This window comes from Peromyscus maniculatus, chromosome 4 (genome assembly GCF_049852395.1).
Source record: "Peromyscus maniculatus bairdii isolate BWxNUB_F1_BW_parent chromosome 4, HU_Pman_BW_mat_3.1, whole genome shotgun sequence".
NCBI lineage: Eukaryota > Metazoa > Chordata > Mammalia > Rodentia > Cricetidae > Peromyscus > Peromyscus maniculatus.
In genome coordinates, this window is record NC_134855.1 from 114,112,851 (window position 1) to 114,133,098 (window position 20,248).

Here is a 20,248-nt window from a genome sequence, read left to right on the forward strand (position 1 = left end):
TGAAAGTATAGAACTCAAATTATGTAACGATGAAAGGCTCTGCCGAGACCACAGCCCAGTGGCTCCCAGGTAGATGCACAGGAATTCTGTGCTGTCCAGTGGAGTTCTGTGCTGTCCAGTCTAGGAATTCTTTGTGGTGGCTTGCATAGTGGGATACCTTAATCTCCACCATGGAAAACAAGGCGAGATAAAAGGTTTTCAGCACTTATGCATTAAGAACAACTCTCCTAGCTGTATATTCTGTACCTGTACCTGTATGACAGATGGCTGTCTGCCAGAGTGCCCGTACACTACCCAAAGCCTGCCTACCCCAAGGAGTCTTTGCAAGGTTCTTGTTCAGCTTGGATTCTATAAGGAAAAGAGACTGACATTTAGCCAAATGTAAAAGGACTCAGGAACCAAGCCTGTGGTCAAAGGAGACAGCTCTGTCACTACACTCTCTTCCCCTTGTTCAAGCAAAGAAACAGCCTCTCCTTTGGCACAGCACACCCTGCGTGGCCTGTGTTGCCTGTCTGATGCTCTTCAGGAGTCTCCAAAGGGCAAGGTCGTTGTCTTTAATCCTTAGAATCTGCCTGAAAGTCTAACTCCTAAGCTATGGAAGAGCGAAAAGGAATTATCTGGTATTTAAGTCATTGCACAAGTCACCCGAGAATAAACTCCTGTACTTCTGTCCTGCCAGGTACCTCCTCAAGCCAGATTTCATGAGGCGGCCTGATCGGACATTTGATCCCTTCTCTGAAACCCCTGTGGATGGGGTTATTGCAGCCACATGCTCAGTGCAGGTATGTGCCTGCTCATCACAGACTCTGCAAACACACATACATATACAAGTCCATCTAGAAGAAAATGACAGTCAAAATGCTTAGCATCACGTGGTGAGAATTGTATGTAGCTCTCAACTTGGACTTAAATTATGAGCAACTTTAAGTGAAATCCACCATCCAGAAAGTATCTCCCACCTAATTACATGCATATAAAATTCTAAAGGAAATGTAAGCTATGATGACAGGAAGCAAAACAGCACTTGTGCCTGAACATAGATGGAAGGGGGCAGGATTATAACAGGTCACAAAGAAGCTAGAAATGGAGGGGCTCCTAGAAGTGCTTGCTTTCCTCACTCTGTGGAAAGTTTTAAAGACATGCGTACATGTCCAAAAAAATTGATCTTACTGTATAATTAAATGCATCTGGTTTAGTGTATGTTGATTATACTTCAAAAAGCTGTTTCAAAATTGGATAAAATGATAAATAAATGAAGGGCATCCTCGTTCGGAAAGTAAATGTAGATGAAGTTACTCCCAGATTTATAGGAGATGGAATTAAATGCTGATCTTTACAATTAAAAAACTCTCTAGCTGCTAACCAGTATTAATGTCACTAAAGCACAGAGGCCGAGTCTAGCACTAATCTTCTGCTGCATTTCTTTCCAAGACTTCTAAAAGAATTCAGGAGTTAGTGTATAGCCTTATAGAACCCCAGAACTAGAGGAGATCTTAGGGCGTATCCACAGCCATTGCTTCATTCCACAGATCTGGACACCTGGGTGATAAAACCATGCTGAGGGCACAATTTCTTCATAGCTATTGTGTGTGTGTATATTTCCTTGCTCTTTTTCAAGATATGTTTATCGAACGTTACCTAAGAACTTGTACTTCAAAGAATAGCCACTCAACAATGCTTTGTTTTAATATAGAAAATTCTAGAAAAGATCAACTATTTATATTAATTGAAATTCCCCCAAATAAAATTTTTCATTTCTTCATTACAGAGGCCACTGCTCACCCACCCTGTGTCTGTGTTACTGCAGGTTATATCAGGACAGTTCCTATCAGATAAGAAGATCGGCACATACGTGGAAGTAGATATGTACGGGCTGCCCACTGACACCATACGGAAGGAGTTCCGGACTCGCATGGTTATGAACAATGGGCTCAACCCAGTTTACAATGAAGAATCCTTTGTGTTTCGGAAGGTAAGACATTAGCCATGTGTCACTGTTACTCAGTAACCAGAGGGCCTGGTTTTCTGCATGGAGCCCACAAGATAGAGGAACTCCATTCACCACACTGTCTGCTTCTTTCCATCATCTAATAGCAAACTTCTGTCCCTGTCCTATGATTATGCTTAACAAATTGGCTGTTTTGGCTCTGCCCCCTCCTTGGCCACATCCATTTGGGTGTAACATACTTTCAGGCTGTGGTGGCCACCATTATGCACCGAAGGGTTTGCATTCTGTTCTCATAGTTCAGAGGTCAGACAAAAAGCTGCACCAGAACTAAGGTCAGTGCTGTGACATGGGGTGGGTCCTGTGTTCAGAAGTGAAGGCCCACTGCTCAGGATTTTTGTGTTTCACATGCAGTGAAGTTCACAGTTCAGGGCCTCAGTGTTGTTTCCCAGTTCTGCCTGTCAGGTCCAGAAAGCAAGCAGACATCCTCTCTCACAATCAGTCTTTCATCTCTCCAGTTGAGGAGCTTGGAAACATCCACACACAGGCAGAGATCACTGCAGAATGCCCATTATTTCCCTTGCCTGGTTTGCTGTCAAGCAAAAATGTTTTCTTGCTTTTTTGGACACAGATTTTCCAGGTGTTTCTGCTTCATCCATTTGTCACGAAACAAAGAGAACCAGCTTCTGGTCTTTCCTAACAAAACAGGGACTGTTAATTGGCTGAGAGAACCAAAGTAGGGCTGATGAAACAGGTACCTTTGACTTGAGCTTCCCCCTGTGATGGGAATACTGTCCTTACTGCCCCTCCCCCCCCCCTCCTTTCACTCCCGACAGTGTGTATTGTGTTTGGTTCTGCCGTTTTTCTTCCTTCAATTTTTCAATTGCTGCCATGAAGATAAACTCTTTCACGTGATGAATAATCCCTACACATGTTTGTAGAAAGTCAGAAAATTTTCCCAGACTTACACTTTTTAATAAATAAATATCCAACTTGGTTTTTTTTTAACTCTTAAAAATTGTCAGTGTGGACTGTTATTTCAGGACATTTTCATGCAAACATGTAATGTGCATTGAACACATACACCTCCCACTATGGTCCCCTTTGCTCTCTTTCTCACTGTTCCCTCTCCCCATAGTCCTCTTTCTTTCCCTAGACAGTTTCATTTCTCCTCTCAGGTTATACACATAATTCTCTATGTCTGTATAAAATCTAGAAACCACATATGAGAAAGGGTGTATGACATTTGTCTGTCTAGTGCTGAGCTTTTTCCATTTCATATGATTATCACCAGTTGCCTCATTTCCTGTAAACAACGTAACTTTCTGTCTGAGAAAACATCCATTGTGTGTGTGTGTGTGTGTGTGTGTGTGTGTGTGTGTGTGTGTGTGTGTGTGTATCATGTTTTCTTGCTCGATCCTCTGCTTTTGGACACCTAGGTTGGTTTGTTACTTAGCTGTGATGTATAGTGCTACAGTGAACACGGATGTGCAAGTACCTCCATAGTATATTTACTAGGAGGCATTTGGGTAAATGCCAGGAGTGGTGTGTCTAGGTCATATGATGCATCTAGCTTTTTGCGGGACCTCCATACTGATTTCTAGAGTGGCTGGACTAGTTTACATTCCCACCAACACTCTATAAGGGTTCTGTTTTCTTCACATCTTTGTCAGCATTTGTTTTCTTAAATAGCCATTCTGACTGAGGTAGGATCGAATCTCAGTATTGTTTAACTTACATTTTGCTGATGATTTGTGAAGTTTAAATTTTTTCATGTTTATCTGCCATTTGTATCTCTCTCTTTAAAATTATTTTTAGCGCATGTGTATTAGTGTTTTACTTACATGTATGTCTGTGTACCTTGTACATTCCTGGTGCCGATGGAGGCCAGAAGCGGGTGTGGGATTCCTTGGAACAAGAGTTGCAGGTGGTTTGTAAGCTGCCATGGGGATGCCAAGAATTTAACCCGGGTCCCTCTGGAACAGCAACCAGTGCTCTTAACTGCTGAGTCAGCGCACCAACCCTCATATATATATTTGTGACTCTTTGAGAATTGCCTGCTCATTTCACTGGAAAATTTATTGACTAGGTTGCTTGATTCCTTGCTGTTTGTGTTTAGTTTTTGCTTGTTCTTTGTATATTGTAGATGTATCAATCCTCCATCTGACTTATAGCTAGCAAAGATTTCTCTCCCATTCTGAATGCTCTTTACTGTTTCCCCTACAGTTCAGAACCCTTTTAATTCCATGGGACTCCTTTGTCACTTGTTGGCATTATTTCCTGAGCAAGTGGAATTCTGTTTGGAAAGTCCTTCCCTGTGTCAATATCTGGAAGTTTTCTTTATATTTTCCTCTGACAGTTTCAGGGTTGCAGATCTTACATAACAGTCTTTGATTTGTTTGGAATTGATTTTTGTGCTGGGTGAGAGTTGGGGATATTGTTTCAGTCTTCTTCAGCTGTATATCTAGCTTTCTCAGAATTATTTGCTAATGAAACTCTCTTGTCTCCAATACATACTTTTGACATCGTTCCCCCAAACCAGGTGGCTATAGCTGTTTGGATTTATATCTGGATCCTCAGCTCTGTTCTGTTGATCCATATGTGTAATTTTGTACCAATATCAGGCTGCTTTTGTTACGATGGCTCTGTAGTAGAGCGTGAAATCATGTATAGTGACACCATCACCATTACTCGTTTTACTCAGGACCACTTTGGCTCCCTGGTGTCTTTTTTGCTACTGTATGAATGCTAAGATTTTTCTATTTCTACTACATTTATTTCAAAGTGCTTTGTTTTGTTTTGCCTTTGAAGCAGTTGTGAATGTGATTATTTCATTGATTTCTTCCTGAGTGTGTTTGTCTTTGGTACAGACCAGTAGTTTGCAACCTTCCTAACGCTGTGACCCTGTAATACAGTTCCTCATGTTATGGTGACCCCCAGTCATAAAATTATTCTACTACTTCATAGCTGTAATTTTGCTAGTAGTGTGAATTGTAATGTAAATATCTGTGTTTTCCCATGGTCTTAGGCAACCCCTATGAAAAGGTCATTACACACACATACACACACACACACACACACACACACACACACACACACACACACACACACGCCAAAGGAGTTGCGACCCACAGGTTAAGAACTACTGGTATAGACAAAGGCTACTGATTTTTTTTCTTTGCGTGTATTAATTTTATACCCTTCCATTTTGTTGAAACTATTCATCAGAGCTATCTTTTTTTTTTTTTTTGCTATAGTCATTAGGGTTGCTCATATATAAAAGCATTTCATCTATAAATAAGGACACATGGACTTCTTCCTTTCTGCTACCTAACATCCCAAATTGTGTCAATGATTTAGAGCACAAGAAACAAAGAGACTGAAAAGTAGAGCATAAATTGTCTTTTATACATGAAGTGTTTCCTCAGCAAATCTCTTCATGTTCTTAGAAACAAGCAGAACTAAATGTGGCAAGTAGCCCATGTGGCAGACAGACACCAGGCTAGAAGTCACGAGTCCCCATCCCAGATTCCATTGATTATCTCTAAAATAAACAAAGTCATTCAGTTTTTCAGGGTCTCTGTATTTGTGTTGGATGTACATGGGGGAAAATGACATGAATAGTAGCTAGGGTCATTTAATATATTTGAGGAGATGATGTTCAGGAAACCTATACCCATTGCCTTGTTGGTATTGTGGGCACCAATCCTATACTGACCACTTTAGGAATGCTAATGACTCATTGGTTTGTTTTCATCATTAAGGGGCATTTAAGGAGCAGCATTGGTTTGGTCCAGATTCCTGGAGTCATAGTTCTGGGTATCCTTATTACAATAAACAATGAAATACCCAAACGTTTAATTGCAGGTGATCCTGCCCGACCTGGCTGTCCTGAGAATCGCAGTGTATGATGACAACAACAAGCTGATTGGCCAGAGAATCCTTCCTTTGGATGGCCTCCAAGCGGGCTACCGACACATCTCCCTAAGAAATGAGGGGAACAAACCATTATCACTGCCAACCATTTTCTGCAATATTGTTCTTAAAACATATGTGCCTGATGGATTTGGAGGTAAGATAAATGTTTGGGCCCAGAATACAATGCAGATAAGGTCCTAAATTACAAGAGTGTGAATCATTTTGCCCATTCCTGAAAAGAGCAAAAATGACCATATGTTTTCCTGCCTGTGCTGAGAACCCTGGTAGCTTTGAGGAAAGCAAGTGATATTTCCATAGATATTAATTTCAAAACACCATAATTTTATATTATTTAACATTTTACAAATACTTTATGAAAATAGTATTTATATTGTCAGTCAAAGTGAGAGAAACAACTCTAAGAAACTGTATCTTATCAGTTATTATCACTGAAAGATTTGTTGAACTCAGTTACTAATATGCCGGAATTTTCTTGCAAACCCATCAGAGTTCATTTTCATAAAAAGATCTCAGCTCCTTCACTAAGAAAATCAATGGTAGGAAGCCACACTAGGCCACGTCATAGGGCTTTGCTTACAGCTAAACAGGTAGACTCTCCGTGGCTTCCAGTCAGCTGGTAACATCATAAGGAAAGGAAAGGCTTCTTAGCTTCGATGTCTTTAGACCACAGAAAACAGTGCCACGGTATGACTGCATCACATTAGCCAAGGGTTCAAGTCCCAGCTCCACACTGCTGGCTGGCAGCCTGGGAATCTTAACAGAACATTTCCCTCTTTTCTTCACCAGTAAAATGAAGGGAATATGACTACCTCTCTCCCTCTAAGCATTCTGGGAAAGTTCTCATCCTAATAATACACAAAAATACACAGGGCTCAAAAATGTGGGTGTTTGTGATGCTAGGTAGTTGTGGCAGTCCTCCCGAAATCCTAGTGCTCTAGATGTGGAGACTGGGACTCGCCAAAGCATCCTGCCTAGCTACACTAGCCGGCTTGGCAAGCTCTGTATTTAAATGAAAGAGCCATTAGTATGAGGTCTCAATATATGAGGTCAAGAGTGATTGAGGAAAATACCCCCATGTCAACCTCTGGCCTCTTTAAGCCCATGCACATATATGCCTACACACATAGAAACATCCCACCCACAAATGTTTGTGAACACGAGTGTGTGTCCACTAATAGAATGAAATTCCTGTACTATACTGAAATACATTATTTTATTGCAGGAATAGGGCTAGGTGGTTTATTGTTCTTAGGAATTCATGCTTCTCTGGTGGGCAGCTTTGGTGCAACTAACCGCCAATTTTAATAACATGATAGATTAAAGGTTCAAAAGTAAACTAAGCCAGGAGAGTTTCAATCAGAATGGGTAGGAATAATTTCTTCATTTGTACCCTTTGCCTGTCATTTAAAAAGGTAGCAATTAGAGGCTGCAACGTACCATAACACACATAGGAACCCATCAAAGCAGCTGGAGCAGTGCCCTGGGGCTGGGCAGTGGGTCACGGAGTGAGACAGGAGTCTGTCAGGTGTGATTGGAGGTCACGGTCTAGCCCACACCACTCTCCAGAGCTACCAGCAGCGCAGGCACAGAGATGGACTGAAGGCCCCAAAGAATCCTGTTCTGTGTTTGAGTTAGAAAGCGGGGACTGTACGGGCTGCGGGGATGGCTCAGTGGGTAAAAGTGCTGGCTGCGCACATGCCAGATCCTGAGTTCAGGCCCCTGCCTCCATAGAACAAGCTGGCCCCGGCCCCGGGTGTTTCTGGAACTCTCTGTGGAGGGTGGAGACAAGGGAACCCTCGCTCCAGACTCAATGAGAGAGCTTGCCCCAGAGGAGAAAGGTAGAGAGCCATGGGGCTGTCCCACTGCTCTCCCTGTGGCCTCAGGACAAGCAGAGGTATCCACACACATGAGCATACACCACACAAGCATGCCCCACACTTGTACACACACACATAACACAAGAAATCAAAGTGTAATCAATACATTACATTACGGAAAATGTTACACAAACCCATTTGGTTAAAAAAAAAACTTTTTAAAGTTTTTCCTTTGCAATGGGCCACATTTCAAATGAAACTATAATTTCTTCCTGGGAAATGAGCCATTTGATTAGAAAAGGGAAAAGAAATCATTTGCTAAGCTCCTAGTTTGTGCCAAGCACACTTACATTAACAGAACCTCAAAATGTGGAATTGATCTGCAAGGATGTGGGTGTGCACAGGTCTGTGCTGAGAAATGTTTATGTTTGTAATGTGGCATTCTGCCAGGGTCGGCATTTAATAGCACGCAAACTGGTCTCTCACATCAGCCCTGCGTGTAGTCTCCTCTGTGGCTCCGCCCACCGCCTTTCTGTCAGGTCTCTGGGAACCTCTGTACTGAGGTTCTGCGGTCAGTGTCTTAACTTCAGATTTGATATTCAATAACAACATCCTCAGCCCTCTGGTCATCTCACAGACAAGTGGAGATACCCGGGGAAGACATTGGAGATTTAGCGGTTTTCATAAAGGATAACACAGGGTGAATATGAGGATTGTCTTTCTCCTGAATCTCTGATCCTGAGTCTCCTGACTTACAGTGTTCATGTTTGGTGTCTAGGTAACCTCCCACAGTCACATCTAAGAGTTTACCTGTGCAGTCAGGGCATGTTCCCTAGAATGTTGATGTTCTTCTTGACTCCTTAAGGACAAGTTCAAATGAAACTATACCATCACAGAAATGAAAAGTGCTGTACACATCATTAGAAGTTTATTTGGCTAAAGAAAGTTCGTGTGAATTCACTGGTTCATTCTGCAAGTATATACAATAGGGTTATTCCATAATAGATCAGATACTAGAATGGAAGTCAGAGAGAGAGAGAGAGAGATGCTTGCAATGCAAGGCATAAGGGTCACTCATTGAGTGAACTGTAGCTGGAGAATTTCTCTCCAGCTCCCGCCAAGTCCCACCAGTCCTGGAGCCCACTTATAAAATAAACACACAGACTCTTACATTATTTAAACTGCTTGGCCATTAGCTCAGGCCTATCATTGTCTAGTTCGTACTCTTATATTTAGCCCATTTCTTTTAATCTATACTTTGCCACGTGGCTCATGGCTTCTTGGTACCTTACATTTTGCTTGTCCTGGTGGCAGCTCCAGGCAGTCTCTCCCTCTCCCTTCCTGTTCCCTCAATCCTCCTCTCTGTTAGTCCCGCCTATACTTCCTGTCTGGCTACTGGCCAATCAGTGTTTATTTATACAGAGCGATGTCCACAGCAGTGAACTACTCTAATATTTTCCTGCTCGCCTTCCCTCCTTCCCTCCTTTCTTTCCCTCCTTCCCTCCTTCCCTCCTCATGCTCATTCTCTTCCCTCACCCTCTCTTTCTTTCCCCCATTTATTTCCAGTTCTAAAGATTAAGCCAGGGACCCATGCATGCTAGACAAGCATTTCACCACTGAGGTTTTGGAGTTAGGGTCTTACTAAGTTGCTTTAACTGGTCTTAAACATGTGCACTCTAACTAACTTCAGTATCCCGAGTAGCTCAGAGTGCAGGTGTGTGCCATCACACCCTGCTTGTAGGTATTTTATTTAGTTTTAACACTCTGAAGAAAAATCTGTTGGTTGTAGAATCTTCACCTGAACTTACCCTGTATTTTACATAAAACAGCACAGGAAATAACTATATCATAAGCAGTTCATCATCCTCAGGGGGGAAATCATTTTAATTCCTACCCACTGAGAAGTTTCTGAACTCCGGTGCATTGGCAGTGCCACAGATCTGTGTTCTGCTTGACTTTTAAATGTATTTTTCATTTGCAGTCATAGCATGCGGGCGGAATCCTTTCTATAAAAATATGGAAAGTGTTCTTGAGTCTTTTCCAAGCTACCGCCCTTCCCTAGGCTTAGACTCAGGCTCTTAAAGTCACCTATCCATGGTGATGGATTCTCACAGATGACAAACTTTGCTGTGTGCAATTGTTCCTAATTAGCCCTGCCCCTCCCCGACCCACCCGCACATACATCTAGTGTTTCTTAGACACTTTATGCTCTGGCTGACCCCACCTCTTCTCTGTACAAGATAGGTCAACAGCTCCACTTTTAACCCTGACCCTCTTGCATTCACATGAATCCCTATTTCTCTCCTCATCTTCCTGCCACTCCAAGCCTTAGGAAACAGATGTAGGGAAATAAAGATGGCCTATTGGTTTATTTCCTTTTACTATAACTAAACACCTGACAATGGCTCACTTATAATGAAAAGGTGTAGTTTTTAACAATTTGTTTTATTTTATATGTATGAATATTTTGCCTGTTTGTATGTATGTGTACAACACTTGGGCCTGGTCAGAAGAAGGCATCAGACCCCCTGGAACTGGAGTTATAGATAGTTGGAAATTGAACCTGGATCTCCTGCAAGAGGAACAAGTACTCTTAACCATTGAGCCCAAGAAGAGATGTTTTTATTTTTGTTTTTGACTCACAGTTCTGAAAGCTAGATGAGCAGCCAGCATGGCTCCTTCCACTCACCTTCTGCTTAGGTCCTAGTGCAGCTCCATGCATGGTTGTAATGGAGGATGTATATAATAATGGGCATGGGAATGATCTGCTGTGGGATGGTCTGTATGTCAAATCAGTTGCACTGATTGGTCAATAAATAAAACACTGATTGGCCAGTGGCCAGGCAGGAGGAAGTATAGGTGGGACAAGGAGAAGAATTCTGGGAAGTGGAAGGCTGAGTCAGAGAAACTGCCAGCCACCACCATGACAAGCACCATGTGAAGACACTGGTAAGCCACAAGCCACGTGGCAAGGTATAGATTTATGGAAATGGATTAATTTAAGCTATAAGAACAGTTAGCAAGAAGCCTGCCATGGCTATACAGTTTGTAAGCAATATAAGTCTCTGTGTTTACTTGGTGGGTCTGAGCGGCTGTGGGCCTGGCAGGTGACAGAGATTTGTCCTAACTGTGGACAAGGCAAGGAAACTCTCGCTACAATGATCTGGTTTTTTTGTTTTTGTTTTTGTTTTTTACTTTCAAAAATAGTATATTTTGATCATACTCACCCACCTCAGCCCAACTCTTCTGGAACTCCTCCCCTTCCCTACTCATCCAACTTTGGGTCATCTTTTTATTAAAACCCTTCAAAACCAATTTGTACTGTCCAAATATTCTCGGATGTGTGAGCTTCCAAGGGAGCATGACCAACGTATCAGAGGCTATAATCTTAGAGAAAACTGTCTTGCCTTCTCCCAATAGCAAACAACTAGATTTTGTTCCATGACAAGGGGTGATACTGTGTGCCCAACTCTCCTCTCCATGCTGGGATTTGGCTTGGCACAAGCTTGTACAGGTTTTGTACAAGTAAGTTTATATGAGCAGCCACCCTACTGTGTCTAGAAGATGTTAACTTGTATCATCCACCATCTATGGCTCCTTCTGTACCCACCCACTTGTGCAATGATTTGAGCCTTGCTTGGATGGGGGATGTGGTTCCCTTTAGAGCTGAGCATTTCATATTTAAGTCCTGCTGCACAAGATGCAACCCATACTTGGCACTGATATCAGGCTAAAAACCTATGGCTAGACAGATCATAGGCCCCAGGAAAGAACCTACTATTATTATGCAGACAAATGGACATAGTATTAAATGAACTTGTTATGACTTATACTTATGTGTATAGATCAGTGCATCTGTCAACCCTTACCTGAAAATCTTCTATTTGCAACAGGTGATAATTAACACAAAGACCCACAACCCCACAACGGACCAGAGTGCAGAGACTAAAAAAGATGGGTTTCTACACAACCCAGATGTAAAATATATCTGTCCTGAAGAGTAATACTAGACCATCTTAATTATTAGAAACTAAAGTTTTACTTAAATAAAACAGTAACATTTAAAATAAAAATGCCCTGGAATGAAACAAGGTCTAAGCCTTCTAATATTCTAAGTCTTCCAATATTCTAAGTCTTCCAATAGTCTAAACCTAAACATAATGAAAAATAGCACTCTCTTTTACTACCACAAAGCAGACTACTGGGTTTGATGCTAAGTTTCATCCCTCATTCTGGGATGCTGAGTCGTCAGTTGTCATTGCTGCTTCATCCGTGGGTGCATCTGTCCTGCTAATGATGTTTACTCATCACACAGCATCACCACATCAGCCATCACTGTTGGAGACAGCAAAGAGTTCTGGTGCTAAAGACAATGATGCAATGTTATATCCTCCATCACTACCCTGTTGCTTTGAGGGTTTTTCCTATATGTGCAATTGCCTTTATTACTGAGTAGAAGAAAGGAGATTTGTCTAGTATATATGAAGTATCCACATTAAGTTAAATGTCACCCTGAGATGTGTGCTACAGGGACCTTTATTTCTTTAATTCTGTAGCTCCTCTGCTGCTTCATGTAAATAAAAATGCAATGACCTTTTATTTGCTTGCCCATCTCTCCTTTCTGCCCTATGATTAAAGATGTGTCTAGGAAGGCACAAAAGTGTTTCTTGTTCCCTCAACCCACATCTTCAGCCCCCTTCCGTAGAGGCAGCTGTTTTCATACAGCACGTACTTCCAGAGGAGGAATATCCCCAATTAGGGTGCCATTTTTGGAGTGTCATCTCGGGATTTCCTGATGCAATTTTGAGTTGCCCTATCTCTCTCTCTCCTTATAGATGCTGAAATGTCATGTTTTCTCTCTTAAATGTTTGTTGAAAAACCAATATACATACAATACATAACATCCTAAGGTGGGGAGGGGGTTGGATTGCTGGTGATTGAACCAGGGCCATATGCATGTGGTACCCACTCTTATGGCATCTTCCAAGCTCTGGAAAAGAAGGGAGCAGTATGAATGATGGAAAGTACGCCAGCAGGGCTCGAGAAGTAGCTAAGTGGGAGCAGTGAAGATCCTGTGTTCTTTGCTCAGCACTACAAGCAAACAGACATTGAAAGTTGCTAGCTTCAGCAAATCTATCAGGCCCCTTGTTACACATATTGTTAGGCTACCCTGTGGATACCGTAAGTAATGTGGGGATTTTGTTTAGCCCTGGATCCTGTTTCCCTGAGTAGCTGCTGTACAATGGAATCTTCTGGGTATTGCAGCTTAGGGCATGCTTAATTTGGTAGAAGTTGAAGGAGCTAACCCAAATCATAGTTACAAGACTTGTTTATCTTTATTTACACTTCTTTGCAGCAGGTAGCAATGTATTTTACTTCTGTACATATCTCCCGATAACAGGGATAATAGAGTAGGGATTCTGAGGGAACCTTGGCCAGGAACAAACAAAAATAAACACAAAGAAAGGGCATAGTTTGTGCTCAGCACCACACCACTGTAGTGATTGTACAAACAAAAATTCCATGAGTTCTCTTAAAAGTTAATATCTGAAAGTGTAGTGGGTAGCCATTCCAGCTTGGATCTGGAAGTTCCAACCCCCATTGAGACTCTGGCAACTGTCACACCTACCAGGCGGGGCCAGGGGAGGCGCCTGGAAAGTCTGCTTATCTTTAGCTCTTTGGAATGCCTAAATTAATGCTTTCATTGCTACATGGAAGGGAGAGAAGAGGGTGGGAGCAATGGGGGAGGAAAATGGAGAGCCTCACTGAACCTTTTGGAAATGACACCAAACCCAGAAATAGATAGTGGGGTTTTTATTTGTTTTGTTTTCAATATAACTTAGTACAGCATTGGCTAAATCTAGAAGATAAAAAGCAAGTGAAAGCAAGCAAATTGGTTTCTTTTTTTTAAAAGGAAGGTTCTGGAACCCCATTGTGGCTTCTAGTATCTGGAGATGTTAGATCACTGGACAGATTCTACATGGTCAAGAGTTAGTGTGTATGCTCTGTATCCTGCTGGCAACTCAGTGTGGCTGCCAGACAGTAGTCACACTTGCCCATGAATGCTGATCAGCATTTAGCTAGGTCTCACCACCAATGCTTGTTTAGAGCACGCCAAAGTCAATGCATATACCCAGCCATGTCCCTAACCAAAAAGAACATGACACAAAAAAACAAATGGCCCATTTGAAAAATGGACCCAGAACCTGAATAGACAGTTCTTTAAAAAAAAAAAAAAAAAAAAAAAAAAAAAAAAAAAGCTGAAAAATGCCTGTCCATTGTCCCTAGGGAAGTGCAAATCAAAGCAACTTTCAGAGTTCATCTTATGCCAGTCAGAATGGCAAAGATCAACAATACAGCTTAGGGCTTTCACTTTGTCTTTGGATTTTCCTCTTTATGGGAGGACACTTGTCATTGGCATTGAGTTTAGAACACCCCTCCCCCAATCCAGAATGATTCCATTTTTATCCTTAACTGAAATTTATACCAGTAGCCTACTTATAAGTGAGATCACATTCTAAAGCTTGTGTAGACAGGGAGTTGGGGGCAGTGCTATGCTATTCAGTTTTTGTGTAAGATAATATAGTTCTAATTTCTTCTACATGTGGGCATCCAGTTTTCCCAGCACCACTTGTTGAAGATGCTTTCCTCTTTCCCACTTATGTTTCTGACATCCTTGTCAAATCTTACATGGCTGAAATGATGTATGCTCATGTTTGGGTCTTTGGCTTTGTTCCGTTGGTCTACATGTCTATTTTTGTGACAGTGCCATACTGTTGTTATCAGTGTAGCTCTGTAATATGTCCTAAGATCTAGAATGGTAGTCCCTCCAGCATTGTTCTTTTTGTTCAGGGTTGTTTTTGCTATCCAGGGTCTTTGATGGTTCCATATACATTTTAATATAGTTTGTATTTCTATGAAGAATAAGCTGGGGATTTATTGGGATTGCATTGAATCTGAAAATAGCGGTTGGTAAAATGGTCATTTTCACACTTAATTCTACCAATACATGATTATAGGAAGTTTTTATTTTGTACTCTCTATCTCTTTATAAAGAAGTTTCAAGTTTTTATTGTAGAGATTTGCTATGGGATGTTCTGTATGGCAAATGTATTAATAAATAAAACACTGATTGGCCAGTAGCCAGGCAGGAAATATAGGCGGGACTAACAGAGAGGAGAATTGAGGGAACAGGAAGGGAAGGGGTTTCTGATATAGAGTTTCATTATATTGAGTTATGTTCCACCTAGCCTGACATTCTCTAGGACTTTTATCATGAAGGCATGTTGGATTTTGTCAAAGGCTCTTTCTGCATCTTTTGAGATTATCATGTGATTTTTGTCTTTAAGTCCATTTATGTGGTTTATTACATTTATTGACTTGTATATGTTAACATCCCTGGATTTCAGGATAAAGCCAATTTGATCATGATGGATAATCTTTTTGGTGTATATCTGTATTTTGTTCGTTAGTATTTAATGGAGCATTTTTGAATTTATGTTCATCATATATTGGCCTGTAGTTTTTCATTTTTATTGTGTCTTTATATGGTTTTAATATTAGAATGATACAGTCCCAAGCTGTACATCCAGTGTCTCCCTTGTACATCTCATGTCCTTATGTTCATCATTACATCAAGTTCACCAGTAACCATAGCAACTCTAACCTACAGATGAAGAAACTTGGGCTGGTCACATTGATCAGCTTGCTCAACTTATACAAAAAATGAGTCAACAACCCCTGGCAGCTAGCCACAGTGATTCATGTCTATGATCCCAACACTTAGGAGGTGAGTTAGGAGGATCAATGCAGTTCAAGACCAGCCTGGGCTACAGAGTGAGACTCTTCTTCAAAAAACCAAAACCAAAAACAGGATCCCTAACAGTTCACTCTGGTAGCCATAACTTCTGTCCTTGTTAGTGGGGGAAAAAAAGAACATTGTCCAGGTGTTGACTCTTGCTTTTCCTTGTTTTTGTTGTCTACAACTAACTGTATTTCACAGCCACGTCTTAAAAATGTAGCTGCATTCTCTCGCTATGTTCATTTCAACAGAACATTTATAGTTTACTGGTTGTTTTTTCAGATATTGTGGATGCTTTATCCGATCCAAAGAAATTTCTTTCAATCACAGAAAAGAGAGCAGACCAAATGAGAGCTATGGGCATTGAAACTGTAAGTAGAAACCATGGGCTAAAGACAGTTTGGTTGGGGGAGTTGGTTTCCAAACAGTGACTGCAAAAGCAAGAGAAAGGTGATGGAGGAAGTTTAAAGATGGTTTTCCAAACCAAGTTTATCAGTTCAATAGTAGTTTGAAGGGTCTACACAAAGGCAGCATGTTTTGTAAAACATGCCCACCATCAGAAAGTCTCTTAGTCACCAGTGAGACATCTGGGCATATCTGTTACATAATAAATGAGATAGGGACTGTCCATTAGAAATTTTAATTAAGGATGTTTTGTAACCCGGAAATGCCAAATATCTGAGTTCAGTGAGTTAATTAAAGTGGCATTTATTACTAGATACTCATTTCTTTGTCCTTGCATTCCAACATTCCCTCTGTCCATCTGTTTCTCTGTTGTCATTGTTCCTTTGCTAGATGGCTCAGGATGGAGCACAATCAGCCAGTCTCCAGGAACTAGAAAATATCCTGCCTGAAAAGGAGTTGGATTGTTTTTCTTTGGCTGGATCTTTTTGTCCAGCATAAGGAAACCACATAGTCTTACTCCCCTGAGACAAAGAGCTTGTTTTGTTTTGTTTGAGACAAGGTCATATTATGTAGCCTTGGCTGGCCTAGAACTCACTCTGTAGACCAGGCTGGCCTTGAACTCATAAAGATCTACCTGCCTCCGACTCCTTTAGTGCTGGGATTAAAAGTGTGGGTCACCAAGGCCAGCTTCAGGTAAATATCTTTAAAGACAGTAGAAGTCTGGGAAGCCAAGGGGTCTATCATTAAAGTAAAAATAGTTCGAGTGTCACGCACTCCAGTCACTGGGGATGTTTCTGTTGCAGAGTGACATAGCAGATGTGCCCAGTGACACTTCCAAAAATGACAAGAAAGGCAAGGCCAACCCAGCCAAAGCGAACGTGACCCCTCAGAGCAGCTCTGAGCTTAGACCGACCACCACAGCCGCCCTGGGCTCTGGCCAGGAAGCCAAGAAAGGTAGGTGTGCTGCGAGTAGTCCTTGTCAACCTTGCAGTTTTAGCCTCATTATAGACAGTCTTCGTGAGGCATTTAGCATCGCCACTTTTGCCAACTTTCATTACGACACGAGACTCAAAAACAGACTTAGTGGACAAGTTGCTTGATTTCCTTCCCTGGGAGTTGACTAGGGAATCAACGTTTGTGTTTCATGGGCTGGAGCTCAAGCACCTTAACTAAACAGTGTTATCTTTAGCTGTACAGTATTTACTTTGGTGTACTTTACAGCCAAGGTAGAGGGGCCCTTACTGCGACAGTGCTGATCGCTAACTCACCCTCTCTTTCTTCCAGACAACAATAGACAGGGGGCTGATAAAGCAACAGAGTCACAAATATCATAGATAATTTCCCCATATGTAGAGATTGGCTTGACTGTTTATTCTTAAAACCATCAGACAGGCATTTAAAGACCATTTGCAAATGGGTTTCTATGGGTGAAATAACAGCTCATATGACAGTGGTTCTCAACCTGTGGGTCAAAACCCCTTTGAGAGTTGGATAACCTATCTGATATCCTGTATATATCAGATGTTTACAATAAGATTCATAACAGTAACACAATTACAGTTATGAAACAGCAACAAAAATAATTATGGTTTGGGGTCACCACAACATGATGAACTATATTACAGGATCACAGCTTTAGGAAGAGTGAGAACCACTGTCATAAGAAGTGTCATCATACATAACCATGTGACCCTGTGTTACTGGACAGCCTGTATATAGGGAAAAAATCTATGCTGGGTATTTATAGTGGACTTCAGTTCAAGATGGCTAGGCATCCATTCTAACTGAATCCCATTTCATATTGGCAGTTATATATTTAAAATATCCCCTTGACCATAAATAATTTGCTACACTCACTATGTTCATTTGAATAGTAGTTTCTTTTTCTCCTAATGGTTTCTTAATCTGTGTAGTCCCTATTTACAAGTAAATTAATGCCCATGGTATAAGGAAATTAAGCCGTTCATACACGTACATACCACAGAGTGCTAACAATTTAAGGTAAGACGAGACAGTCTTTCCCAGCTGAACCAGCCTGGTTATTTAGCAGGAAACTAAGTGTTCACTGAGCTTTGTGAAACAAATTAGAAAATGAAGCTGCACAAAAGAACCCAGTTTATACTGGCCCTGCAGCTGTGTGTCTGTTCATCTCAGGAAAGAACTTGGAGTGAGGCAATGAGCCAAGCTAAGGAATTTCCTTTCCAGCCCTGGTCAGGATTAGCACTGATACTCCTACAAAGATAGACAGTGGAAAATGCAAGAGGTAAAGCCCTTATCTCACCCTCCAGGCCAGAGGGACTGTAGATAGTATAGTATAGAGTAGTCCTGAAAACAGTGCAGCATAACCCGCCTTCCAAGGCTCAAAGTGTCTGAAGCTCTAAATGGGTCTGTACTTGGGTTTACAGCTGCCTTATCTTTGTTCAACAAGGCTACATTTAAAGGAACCAAGCAGCTGACAGTTTAATTGTTTTTCCCCAGTTCACCCAAAAGGTAGGACTTACAGGCTGTTTCATTTTTGTACTTTATTGAGGAGACTTGGGAACCTATAAGACGTCACCACCATACTGGGTTCTACCAATAATAATAATGATGATAATAATGATAAAGGCCTGTATTCCTTTGGGGATGTGCATGAGCAGGGGAGGGTAAGGACAGCCTCCATCATAATAGCCAGCCCAGGCAGGTGCAAAGAGGACTAACTAGTTAGAACAGAAGAAGAGACAGACCCCCCCATATCCCTGCCAGCAAGGTCCAGAGAGAAGTCAGAGATAAGATCCTCATTGAGTTGGACCTTGAAACATAGGTCTGGCTCAACCAAAAGGAGATGGGTAGGGAAACCAAGGGAAGGCCGTTACCTGAAGGGGAGTGGGCAGTAGAAAGGGGAAGCTGTTCACTTGTCCTGGTCTGAAAAGAACTCTGGGACCACTGAGAAGACAATGGAGGACAACATCGACACTGTTGACATCAAGATTCATTACCAGCAGAGATGCTACAGGTCTTCAAGAACCCTGGTACTCAGGACCATCTTCTAGCACTTACCACATTATGATTAGGGAGTTAACCAGAGAAAGAGGTTGATACAGACACATCCTTCACCATTACTGTGTCCCTGGGACCATGCTGGGAAAGATCTGGCATTGTTCCTTTCTTAGGAAGCACATGGCTAATAAATGACTGAGCAGATAGGGTGGCCTACGTTAAGCTGGAAGTAATCATGAGAAAAGAACCAGGGAAAAAGGATTTAGTAGTTTGGATGTGGAGCTTCAAGAAAAAAACTCAGATGTGTTTCAAGAGACTTCAGGGCCACACTCTCCGGGTAGATGGTAAGAGCAACAGCAGAGTTGAGGGAGGGATGACCTTGGTAAGAAAATGACTCTGGCTCCTGACAGCACTGATTTTAAACTGGTGTTGATAAGAACATGCTTGCAGATCTGTGTTAGGTGTGGAGGGCGAGGAGCAGAGGAGTGAGGGAATAAGAACCCTCGGTCAGAGTGAATGACAGACATGAGTGAAAAAAAAGAGTAGAAGCCTTCAAATTGTGTAAGAATTCGTTTTGAGAAAGAATTATTGACTTAAAGAAGTTATGATGATAATATGTCTATATAACCAGGGATGCCTCGCTGCTGAGGCCAGAAGCCTAGCTATCAAACATGGTAACTTAAGGCATAAAACACATGTTCTGATAGCATGTCAGTAGCAAGTGATGAACAGAGACAGGAGGGAAATGTAAGAGGGAACAGAGTGCTGTGGCCCCCCGGAAGATTGGATGTGGAGATGGAGGGAGTGAGAAAGTCAAACTGCGTCTCGTAGCTATGCAGCCACGCAGCAACAACCATACCCGCGCTACATTATTTTCTTTGATGTATTAACAGTCAGCATACTGGGGTCCTAGCTAGTTTCCAGGTTAGGATTTGAGAAAGCAAGTTGTTTCATGGAGCTATGTTGATAATATCAAAAGCTTTATGTAGTAAAACTGCAATTAGCCAGAACCTTTGGAACTTAAGATGTGGATACCTGGCCCACTTTCCTGCCAGGGCAGCCAACAGACGTGCCCTATCCAACATGGTAGCCTGTGGCCACATGGAGCAATACAAGGGAGCTGAAATTAAGCTTGAACATTCAGTTCCTCACATGCCCGCATTTCCAGGGCTTGGGGACTATGTGTCTGTGGAGACCTCACACATAGGCTATCTCTGCTCCTCTCAGATGTCCAATTGACCACACTGCTCTCAGCATGTATAACCGAACTAATTTTTGTCCTGTAAAATGTGAGATTTTCCTAACTCTGTAGGGGAATTAAATTTTTTTATGCAGCATTTATGTATTTCTCCAACAATGAAA

The 20,248-nt window shown here is 41.7% G+C and overlaps 1 protein-coding gene across 7 annotated transcripts in view; it reads left to right on the top strand.

Moving 5' to 3' along the window:
• Nucleotides 1–20,248, top strand: part of Plcb4 (phospholipase C beta 4) — a 182,640-nt gene that overhangs the window by 132,520 nt on the left and 29,872 nt on the right. For all 7 annotated transcript variants that reach the window (XM_076570709.1, XM_076570710.1, XM_042276307.1 and 4 more), the window contains 5 exons: nucleotides 680–782; nucleotides 1,808–1,972; nucleotides 5,813–6,017; nucleotides 15,785–15,873; nucleotides 16,711–16,861. In XM_076570709.1, coding sequence (XP_076426824.1) covers nucleotides 680–782; nucleotides 1,808–1,972; nucleotides 5,813–6,017; nucleotides 15,785–15,873; nucleotides 16,711–16,861 — 713 coding nt within the window. The remainder of the gene's footprint in view (nucleotides 1–679; nucleotides 783–1,807; nucleotides 1,973–5,812; nucleotides 6,018–15,784; nucleotides 15,874–16,710; nucleotides 16,862–20,248) is intronic.